The sequence below is a fragment of the Galleria mellonella genome, unplaced genomic scaffold (assembly GCF_026898425.1).
Source record: "Galleria mellonella isolate WM207_F2 unplaced genomic scaffold, CSIRO_AGI_GalMel_v1 utg213, whole genome shotgun sequence".
Classification (NCBI taxonomy): Eukaryota; Metazoa; Arthropoda; class Insecta; order Lepidoptera; family Pyralidae; genus Galleria; species Galleria mellonella.
In genome coordinates this window covers 7,547,126-7,559,058 of record NW_026442039.1, presented here as the reverse complement: position 1 = coordinate 7,559,058, position 11,933 = coordinate 7,547,126, and the positions used below count along the sequence as shown (strand labels likewise).

The 11,933-nt window shown below is 35.8% G+C and overlaps 1 protein-coding gene across 1 annotated transcript; it reads right to left on the bottom strand.

Annotated features, from left to right (window-relative positions):
* Positions 1–8,070: 8,070 nt before the first annotated feature.
* Positions 8,071–9,164, bottom strand: LOC128200607 (uncharacterized). Its single transcript, XM_052894560.1, has 2 exons — positions 8,921–9,164; positions 8,071–8,315 (listed from the first exon to the last, which is right to left on the bottom strand). The coding sequence occupies exons 1-2, from the start codon at positions 9,116–9,118 to the stop codon at positions 8,175–8,177; spliced, it is 339 nt and encodes a 112-aa protein (XP_052750520.1). The 5' UTR covers positions 9,119–9,164; the 3' UTR covers positions 8,071–8,174.
* Positions 9,165–11,933: the final 2,769 nt, after the last annotated feature.

Sequence of the window (11,933 nt, the reverse complement as noted above, 5' to 3'; positions counted from 1 at the left end):
GAAACATACATACATACATAGCTGTGACACCTGTCTACCATTAGGGTAGGCAGAAACAATGGAACGCCAAATGCTTCGATTCAAACAAACCTCTTTCGCTTCTTCCACATTCATCAATTTTTTTATATATATAATATAATTATATATATAAAAAATTCCTCTTCTAAATTAAAGCGAGTATTAAATAACCAATTGTTCCTTTTATATTTTTAATAATTCAAATTCTGTGGGAATTGTCTTCTATAAAAAGTATTGGCACTTACTTTGAAATTAACAATATTGCTTTTAAAATTAAATACGATATTTTAATAGCAAGTCAATATGACGTGAACAGGAAAAGACGTTCCGTTTATGACGATAAAGTATACTCGAGATACTTAATATTTCCTTCGTTTTATCAATAAGTTGGTCCCTCGAGATATTTTCACAGAGAGACAAACATACAGATTATATGTTTATTCTAGTGTAATTAACTGATCATATTTCGTTCTATGAAAGTAGAGAACATGAAATGAAAATATATAAATATATAGGTCTTCAAACTGGAATACCTTGTGCTTTTTTTAATGGATGATAATGGAATGGTGTCCTCGCCTGCGCTATCGGTATACACTGGCGGGACACCAGTGACGGATGATAAGTGAAGATGAAGCAGGTCAGTTAGCCCATCGTGACGAATTCACTATTGGATCAGTCACGACGGTTTCCAGGGGCAACCGCGAGGGAGTCGACCTGATAGGATATTTCAGGTCAACCTCCACGCGGTTTCCCCTGGAAACCATCGTGATTAATTTTTGAATTCATCACGATGAGCTAACTGAACTGCTTCATCACCTATTATCCATCACTGGTGCCCTGCCAATGTATACCGATAGCGCAGGTGGGGCTACCATTCCATTATTATTCATAAAAAAAAATAAGTGGCGGTCAATCTTCGAGTGTTGGCTGTCACACACATATTAATGGTAGCGGAATTAAATATAATTCTAATTAAAAAAATAATAAAAAAAAAAAAAACATGGCCATTACTCCGCGATGCAGATTGTCAAATATGCAAAACTTATAAACTAAAGTGGCCATAAAAAGAAGAACAATTTATAATACTGACGCAGTACAGAATTATAAAAGAGTTAATGAGTTATTGATCCAGGTTCACTCTAATGAGGATATGTGCAGGAGAAGCAGAGGCACGGTAAACTGAAGCGGTAATAGGCTGGTCAAATAATTTAAAGAACCAATGATCATACAGGAAAACGTAGTGTAGACCAACCCTCCGCTAGATAAAACGACGACCTCATATACGTTACAGAGATTTAATGGACGCGTTCGGCTTAGGAGCGTTTATGTCGTATTTTATGCTAAAGGTCAATGTTCGGAAGTGTTTCTTTTAGTTATTGGTTTTAGCTGTGGCGTACCATTGAGGGAGGATGGATGAGGATTAAAACTGGTTTTCTGGCTCATCGTGACGAATTATCGTTTGTTTCTTGAGGAAATTGTTGATAGTGAGTTTGTTTGTTTATTTGTTTTATATTTATTTATTGTATCCTTATCATTACTAATATGTCAGAATAAGGATTTTGAAATCAAATATTGATTCGTAACCGAAATCGTATCCTGCCATTAATTCATTTGTAGGTACACATCTATTTCCACTTGGTCTTCTAGTATTGGTTAAGGGTCTTCTTAGCGAAGCGCGAGTACTTTGTTCTCTTACTTCTCCAATTTATGTTTAGCGTTAACAAAATTTTGCGAGAGCATTCTTTCGTTGCTTGTATGTTCGCGGACCACTTTGAGCATTGTTACTGTTAGAATGGGTTTTCATTTTAATGGATTATAATGGAATGGTATCTCTGTCTGCGTTAACGATATACGCTGGCGGAACACCAGTGAGGGATAATAGGTGAGATTAAAAAGGCAGGTCAGTTAGTTCCAATTTAGCTGAACTCCAAGTGTTTTCCTCACGATAGTTTCCAGGGGGGTCACGGAGAAGTCGACCTGTTTGGGCATATTGCTAGCAGTGGAGTCTTAAGTCTCCATTACTAACAATCGCTTCCCCCCCCCCTAGAAATGAAATTTAACAGCCCCATTATTATCAGGTTGACCTTCACGCGATTTTATTCATTATTCATTAATTCTTGTTAAATTAGTCACGATGCAGATGGGCCAATTGACCTGCCTTCGTCATAGCGCCACCTGTGCAATGATGAAGGTAGATCTGGGAGTTATCATTTTTACACCATTATTAGAAGTAGTGTTATTAGTCGCTATTACTAACAATCCCCTCTCCCAACTGGAGTGGGCTATGAAATAAAAAATAATGGAGACAATTAAAAATATTTTGTTAAAAAATAATCTATACACCTATTGTGTTCAATTTTGACATTTACTAAAAATAAATCGAGCTACAGTTTTATATTGTAATAGTCATAGATACTGATTCAAATAGATGTCGCATCTATAATTTATGTGCATTTTGATCCTAAAGTAACATCAAATCGGAGAATTTTTTATTGAAATTATTAAAAGTATATAATATACATATAATAAATATTTAAACAATTAACTTAAAACATTTCATGAAATTAAATTTATAATGTCTTTGTTATCAATTACGTTTAATTCTTTATTAGTACGACAATTGGTTATTTAACTAACTTTGTCAAAAGTGTACAATATATGTGTATTTTAATAAATAGTATTATTTATATTACGTATATCGTCGGTCACTCACGCAATCGTTACTGTGCAAAAAAAAATAACCAACGGCTACCGACTCCCCCCCCCCCCCCTTTACGCAACTATTATGTTCCGTTATCTTTATGTTGATATAGTGCCTCGAACTGAGAAGTTAGCATATGCTAACTCAACATTTATTTATTTATTTCTTATTGCATTCCATAATCTAATTAATAGATAATATTTTAATTATGGATCCTGTTTGGGCACAGCAAGTAGGAGAGAGGATTTATTATTGTTTTCTGACTCACTTTTTTGAAAAAAATGCTTAGTTTCAGTGGCACGAATATCCAAAAATGGGGGGGAAAGGGATTGTTAGTAATGGAGACCGAGAACCCCATTGCTAGCAATATACCCAACCAGGTCGACCTCCTCGCGGTTTCGCCTGGAAACTATCATGGTTAATTCCTGACGATTCCATCATCATGATGGGCAATCTGGCCTGTTTTCATTCTCATCTATCACCCTTCACTGGGGCCCCGCCAGCGTATCCCGTTAGCGTATGCGGGGATACCATTATCACCCATCAAAAAAAAAATATACGAAACTAACTATAATATATACTATTATATATATCTTAAAAGGATGCTAAAATTTTATCCTCATTCCGTAGATATATTTTGGTTTCTAGAATAAATAACTTTACTAATTTAATTCCAAAAACTCTCTAGTTATAACACGTTTAGTTCTCGCAGTTTATTCAGGTAATTGCGTGGTCTATGTCTAATTGCGTCTGTGGTAATACCGATTCCCTTTATTGTCCTCTGAAACCAATCATGTGACAAAGCCTATTGTCGTACTGGGATTAGTTCCGTGCACGCAACCCCTAAATATACTCCTATATTTATTACTAAAACATTATTTATTGTCCATAAATTTATTTACTTGCTTCTAATAAATGTACTAAATTTAGGCAACCAGGGGAGGGGGGGGGGGGAAGGGATGATTAGTAATGAGGTCTAAAATCGCTATTGCTAGCAATATACCCAACCAGGTCGACTTCCACGCAGTTTCCTCCGAAAACTAACGCGATTCATTCATGAATCAGTCATTATGGGCTAACTATCTTTTCCGTCTTACCTATCATCCCTCACTAGTGCTCCGCCAGTGTACACTACTAGCCCAGTCGAGGTTGTTACCCATTAAGGGTTATGATGAAATAGCAAATAAATACTAGGGTCTCAGCTCAACCGTTAACTGTCCACTGCTGGACATAGGCCTCTCCTATAGAGGGGATTTGTCAATAGTTGTCATACATGGCAGGCGGGTTCGTAACCGCAATTAGGCTTTGGTGATGTTTTAAGAGGGACGCTGCTGCCCATCCTTCGACCATTTAGTTTTTAGTTGCCTCTTATGACACTCACAAGAATTAATAATAATAATAATATAATTTATTTGCTCTAATATGGGTATTACAGATGTTACATTAATAGGTTATTACGCCTCCATATTTTACCATAAATGGCGTGCAAATCTTCTCTTAATATAAATATTACTCAATTTCATATATCACAATGTCTTCTTTATAATAGATTACAGAAAAAAAAGAAAACCACTACATCAAAATTTGTCTTGTCTCTTGTCTCATGGGAATACAACGCAGTCATTTATCGTTTGTTTAATTTTTAAAACTATCTGACATATATTCATTTAGAGTGTAGTATGCTTTGTCAATCAGTATCTTCTTTAGTTCCTTCTTAAATAGATGCAAATGACTAATGTCTTTTATATATTGGGGCAATTTAGATTAATAAACAGCGATTAATTAAATTAAAAATATTATATTCATTTATTCATTAAGCAATGATTTTTCCTAAAGCCTCCAATGCCATTATAACTGTATATATTCTCGGCAAATAAGCAAAGAAATACCTGATCAGCATAACAAACATAAATAATTAAATTTCACTGGACTCGGAAGTCAACCAGTTAGTTACAAGTCGATTAACTATCCACCCAAGGAACTACAGAAGCCCCTACTCTGGTTATTTCTCTCGCAAACTCATCGTTTAACACACGCGGTGTCTCACTCCAACACTTACAGTTGAAGAGAGAACAATATATTTCGGATAACACTAAAGAATATAGTTTTAGTAGAGGTGGCGCTACGGTAGCGGAGACATTATCACAGCAATCAAATACTCGTTAACACCAGCACTGATATACTCCCTTTCGTCGTGGTGCTAAATTGAATTGAACTTTACTACTCTGAACTTTGAATGTAAAACCCAACAACGCCCTATCTTGGTTAATTTATGGATCGTAAAGCTAAGTGGACTTAAACTAGATGCTTTCTTTATTTTCCAGGATATTTAAAGCTTTGTTACAAAGGTCCGTGGAAGTGTAGGGCTTCGTTTAATAGGTATTGTGTTAATTACATATTAATTTATAAGCACTTAGCCTAGTGTAGACGACTCAGTGGTGGTTTTAAGCCATTTTGGTGTTTACTATAATAAACTAGCTGTAACCTCCAGCTTTACGTGTTGTTTAAGCAGTATTATACGCTTCAATATGTCTTAACTTCAATTAATCATAATTTATTCCCAATGGGCAGGATCTCAGTCTCTTATAGCCTATGATCTAGTAAAAAATGTAACTAGGATTGTCGTTGATTCACGCTCTCTTCCGTTCGTCGACGCTTGAAAAAGCAAGCGTGTCTCTGCGATTATATTTCAGTTATTCAGTAAAATATAAAGATATAATTCATTCCATATTGTTCAAACAGAATACTTTTTTTTCAATGGACGATAATGAAATGGTTACTCGATCTGCGTTATCGGTATACATTGCCGGGGTACCAGTGAGGAATGACAGATGAGCATGAAAGCAGAACTGTTAGCCCATCGTTACGAATGCAACAAGTATTAGTCACAAAGGTTTCCAGGGGGGTCGCGTGGAGTTCGACCTGACAGGGCTTGCTAGTAACGGGACTCATTACTAACAATCCCCTTTCCCCCCAAACAGAACACTAGTCAGTGTATTTAGAAAGAATAAATCAGAAAGTGGATTCAGTAATTTTCGGTTTCATTTACCAAGCCATAAAACCACGTGTGCCCACGATCAAACATTGTTTGAGTGGACACGTGAATAAAATTAGTTAATTAGTAAATTTGGTCCATCCATCTAACATTCTAATCTGTTTAGCCATGAATAAATAAGAGGTTGTACCTCTTGACTTCGCCTGTGGTCATTTCGTGATGCTGCATAGCTTATAATCTGGCTCAAGAAATAAGTAACGAAAAATGCAAAAATATTTTTCCAAATCCGTCTGATAGTTGCAGAAATTAGTGCATTCAAACATACAAACCCTGTAGCTCTATTATATCAGTACAGATTTGTATATGAATCAACAGTAATTTTTGTTTGTAAATGAAGAAAAGAAATCCTATAATGCTGACCGCAAATAATAGGCTTGAATATGACAATGTAATTCATTGTCTCGTTCACTCGTTGTAAGAAATGACATTGGAGAAGACATAATTGTGACATAAAGTATTTTAGCTGCCAACAATAATAATGTTAGTACTGCTACCATAAATGGTACATTGATCACATCAAGTTGTATAGGAGTCCAGATAAAGTCACGCACCGGCACACAAGTTAAACAACGTGCATATTTTCGGCATGTATCAAAGCGGACGATCAACGGGCGTCCAATATCGGGCCAAACAAAGGCTTACAAGAGTTTAGGTCACGCCCACCGTACTGCATATTCAACGCGGGACTATAGTCAACAGCATTTAGTAGAGGAGCTCATCTCGTTTTTACGTATATATTTGAAAATTTAGATCCTCTATTATTTTTAATATAAGTGTTATAAAATCACATTGATTTCCCGGTCCTCAAGCTAAAATAAGCCTGTACGTGCAGGATTATCATCCATTCCGAATATATATATAATCTATACCTAAGTCAATTCAGAAGTTTAAGTTTTCTAAATTATCCTGAACCGGGTACCGAATCTAGGACTTCATTTATACAAAGCATAATACTTACATCACATAACATTAGAAACCTCTAAAATTATCAGTGTTTCTCTACTATATTCTGCATGTATTATACATATAAACCTTCCTCTTGAATCACTCTATCTATTAAAAAAAGCCGACTCAAAATCCGTTGCGTAGTTTTAAAAAATTAAACATACATAGGAACGGACAGACAGCGACAACAACTTTGTTTTATACTATGTAGTGATTATTCATTACTAAGCTAACAATAGATTTAGTTTTCGTATGCTGCTTGTGTAAAAATAGCATATGCCATTAATTATACTGTTTTTAAATTGCCAAGCTCATATCCTTTATTATCTGGAACATTTCTTAAAAAATCACTAAGTGAATATTCCACGTGGAATCATATTTTTCTTCTATTACTATTGACATTATTCTTCTTCTTCTGTAGTCCACTATTCGGGGTTGGGCTTCTTTACATTTTTGCGCCAGAATATTCAATTCTAGTTCGTCATTTTTGGCAATTGGGCTTCATTGAATTTCAATATTATTTAGTAATAAAATAGTATCAGTTACAATTAGGTTTCGGGCTCTCGTACTAAGCAAAGCTACCGATGCGTGTTGACCAATATGTGAGCTACACTTCATCTCAGAGATACGACTACTGATCCCTGCATTTGCATAGTTTCTACAGTATGGACTACCTTGATATGTTTGTATTTATTACCGCCACATTGCTACGAAAACTTTAGAACAAATTCAGTCGGTAGATATTACAAAAGAACAAAGGAAATTACCACAGCGACAGTGGACAATCATTCATAGTATATTAACTATTAACTGTCCACTGCTAAACATGTACCTTCCTCATAAGGGAAATTTTTCCTGCAGTTGCCACGTTTAGCAGGCGGGTTGTTAACCGCAGTTAGGCTTTGATGATGTTTTGAAAGGAACGCTGCTGGTTATCATTAAGTTCCTTTAGTTACGATACCCATGGGAAAGGAAGTGGTGGCCCATTCTATGTTAGTCCCATTCATGCTTATGTTATTATTATACCATTAATATGAAATCCTATTCATCCAGCTACGGTTCATGAATGGTATATAACTAACAAAAGGCGTTCCTATAAAGGTTGCAAGTTTAAATGATATTTTCCTTTGGATATTGGATAGTAAGATCATTATGCAGCCGTAGCTAATTACAAAAAAAGAAGATTTTCAAATAGTTCGTTAGTGATATCACAGTGTATGGTGCTAATCATGTTTATTGGCATGGCTTATAGTTTTCCATCAGGTGGTTCGTCAACTCGTTTGCCATTCTATGTATCATCAGAAAAAACGCTAATATCATCGATCTGCAGTTCAGAATATTAAAATCAGTGTTAGTATTTGTTGATATTTATTTTAATACTATTGAATGACCTTTATTACAAATCCTTTTGTGCATTTTTTTTACTTGGTTATCAATTATATACACATATTAAAATCAGACGAATATCTGCACTTGGTAATCCAATCCCTCGCCACGTGCACTTTTCAGTCGAATGTTAGCAAACGTGCTGCCCACACCGCCGGCAGTTACTATCGCTGTAGCGTTAGTTTTGACAACTTCTACTGCTGATATGCCCTGCAAAAAAACATAAAAATTTTTTTTATACAACTTAGAATGGCAAAAAAGCTGACGGCCCACCTGATGGAAAGTGGTAACCGTCGCCTATAGACACGAGCAGTACCATGGACATAACAGAGTACACTGTTTCACCCATGATACCCCCCCATGCGTTGTCATTCCTGAGGACTTAGGTGTTATTCCTCTGCACCCTGTACATTCACGCCATATCCCACCCTTCAAACCGAAACACAGCCATGCAAACATATGCGAATGTGACAGAGGTACCTAAGCAAACGACTTTTGTACAAAGTCTCCCTCTGGTTATACAATTGAGAATGGTAACCATCGTGTGGTTACAGCATGGAATAGGCCATCCCTTTTTTCCCTTGAGTATGGTAAGAGACGACTAAGGAAACTTGAAGATCGAAGGATCGAAGGAAGGATTGAAGAAGAAGGATCATTTCACATATATTGTTGTTTTCAATCGAAAAAGCAATTCCATAGATATTATTTTTACACTAACTAATATAAACTAAAGAGTAGTAAAGAGTAATATTGTGCTAATGTTGATCTTATTACAATTGACTTTAGTTTGATATTACAAAAAACAAATTTTTTACCTTGATGGTCCTGGGATTTTTTTCATCATTGTAGAATACATTTTTCGTTCTAATCTTCAGAGGAAAAGAAGACAGCTTCACATTCTCCATATAGGCCAGCTGGCCATTTAATGAGGTCCCCAAATTCAAATCGGTGGCTGTACCCAAACTGATACATAACACTGCGACAATTGCAACACAAATGGTTAGAGACGTCATTTTTGTATGGAATTGTATGATTCACTCTGTAGGCACACAATTTCTTTCAGCTCTTAATATAGTTTGAGGTTCCTATCGATTTCTTATCAGTAAACGATGACTCACTTGACTGATATTGATAGTTTGTTAAGGCACGTTTACTCATATATTTATTCGCTTTTATAGTCATGATCTTTCTCGAATAAGAAGGTATAAAGATAATGTTTTAAGAAGAGTATTAAATATCAATGACGCTAAGGGTATAGGAAGACCTAAAAAGAGATGATTCGGTTGTGTTGTTGTTTTTTAATGAGTGGTAATGGAATGGTAACCCTAATACCCTAATGATATACGCTGGTAGATTATCAGTGAAAGATGACAGCAGGTCTGTTGGCCTATCGTGATAAATTTATCTAGAATAAAGCACAATAGCTTCCACAGGGAACCACGAAGGAAAGGAATAATTGTTGAAATAACTGCAAGAGTTGAAAGGAAGAAGAAAAAATATTATGTTGACCTCAAATGAAGAGGTAAAGGAAGCAAGCAAGAATTTTAATTCTTTTCACCTGGTTGAAATCGGAAGAAGGGATTATGAGTTTAGCAATCTGTCCATGAGTGAAATTTTAATAAATCGCAGTTTTTTGTACATTAATTGGTCGTTTATATTAATCACCAGAGGGAGACCAATTGTTGTAAATCCACAATTTTTTTATTGTAATTCACATGGCTATGTTATAGTTTTAAAAATGAGACTTGGCAGTGATACTATATAGTACTGAGGCATAATACATTTCAGGTAGAGCAACGTACGAGAGACACGATGTAGGAAGATGATGATGATGACAGGTCAATAGGAGACCAATGAGGTTACTATTTTCCATCAAGTGGACTTGTTTGTAATTCTATTTTTACTACAACGTGGATAAGGGTATAGGTAGTTCAAATTACATTTTACTATAACATCACCATACTATATCATATTAGCTCTTAACTGTCCACTGTTGAACATAGACGTTCCCCATAAGGGGAGATTTTCCAGTAGTTGCCACGCTTGGCAGAAGAGTTGGCTAATGCAGTTAGGCTTTGGTGATTGATATTTTAAAAGAGACCGTGCTGCTTATTCCTCGAAAACACCTAAAACACACATAAAACACCCTTAGTTTCCTCTAACGACAGCCACAGGAAAGGAAGGGGTGGTCCAATTTATACCGGAACCACACGCCAATACCATTGATAGTATGTATCTACACATAAACGTTGCATTTGCACCAAAATGGATTCCGATACGTAAATAAACGTTTTGATATTCAAAGCACGCCCGTGACGGCACTGCAATAACGTGTTTGTCATACGAACACACGGAATGAGCTGTAAAATTGAAATAAGCCATTTTCTATTGGTATTTTACAATTAAATAACAAAATCCGATGGTTATATATTTTTTTATAGCACTGAGGTGGCAAACAAGCATACGACCCACCTGATGGTAAGCGGTTACCGTAGCCTATGAACGCCTGCAATACCAGAAGTATTACGCGCGCGTAGCCGACCCTGAAAAAACCTCTTTACCCCCCTTTTGAAGAACCCCATGCTGTAGTCTCTTAGGAAAACCTCGGCAGGGAGCTCATTCCACAACCTGAGTGTTCGTGGGAGAAAAACATCTCTGAAACCGCGTTGTACGCGACCATTTAGGCTGTAGGGTATGAGGGTGAACTCCCTGTGGCGAGCCGTACGATGATAGAAAGTGGTCGTAGGCATCATATTGAATAATTCCTCTGAGCACAATCCGTTGTACAAGCGGTAGAACACGCAAAGTGAGGCGTATTGTAAAAGGAAATTACTGAATTCACTGTATTTGTCATTTTCGACAATTGTTCTAACTTGATCCGGAAGTCTTCTTCAAAAACTACTTCTTCTGAATTCAAAGAGTTCTTCTGTTTTCTAAGTTCATTAATTTCCCGTTACATCTAATATATTAAATTCTCGTGTCGCGGTGTTTGTCACCAAACTCCTCCGAAACGACTTTAACGATTTTTATGAAATTTAATGTGCATATCGGATAGGTCTGAGAATCGGCCAACATCTGCTTTTCATACCCCTCAATGGTAAAGGTGACCTACCCCTAAATAGATTTTTTTTTTATTTTTCTGCCAAAATTTTTTATTTTTATTTTATTATGATTTAGCATTAAAAAATACATACAAATTCAAATTTTCACGCTTTTAAGATCAACTCCTGTTTTTTAATCGCGATTTTTATATACCGCAATATGGTTGCATGACGGCAATCGAATATTAATATAATAATTGTAGTAGGATAAATTTTCATGTTTAGTTCTCGAAATGATGTATATGGTAAAACAACGTTTGCCGAGTCAGCTAGTATGTATATAGTAATTAATTAATATCTAACGAATACATCTATTTATAACAACCCTTTCACTATCTCACTTCTGAGCATAAATCTCGTCAGAAGAATATTATTTGTTCCTTCTGCTGTCCTTTAATATACACGTATTAAGAGAAGGAGAAGAACATTTGCTAGTGAAAATTAGTAGTTAATATAAAACTTGATCTAGCGACGCCTTTATATCTTGAATGAGATAAATACATGAATATAACAGACAGTCACCACTCGCGACATCCTATTGATAATAAAATCAGTATTATCATCTACTTATCATATCAATGAAGTCTCCGGAAATCGCGTGCGTTTACCTGATGAGGAAAGTGGATATAGCGATAAGAGATGTTAAATAAATAACTTAAATTGAACTGATACTGGACAGAGGTACCCAAGCAAAGGACTTTTGTACAGTCTCCTTCTGGTATAAAGT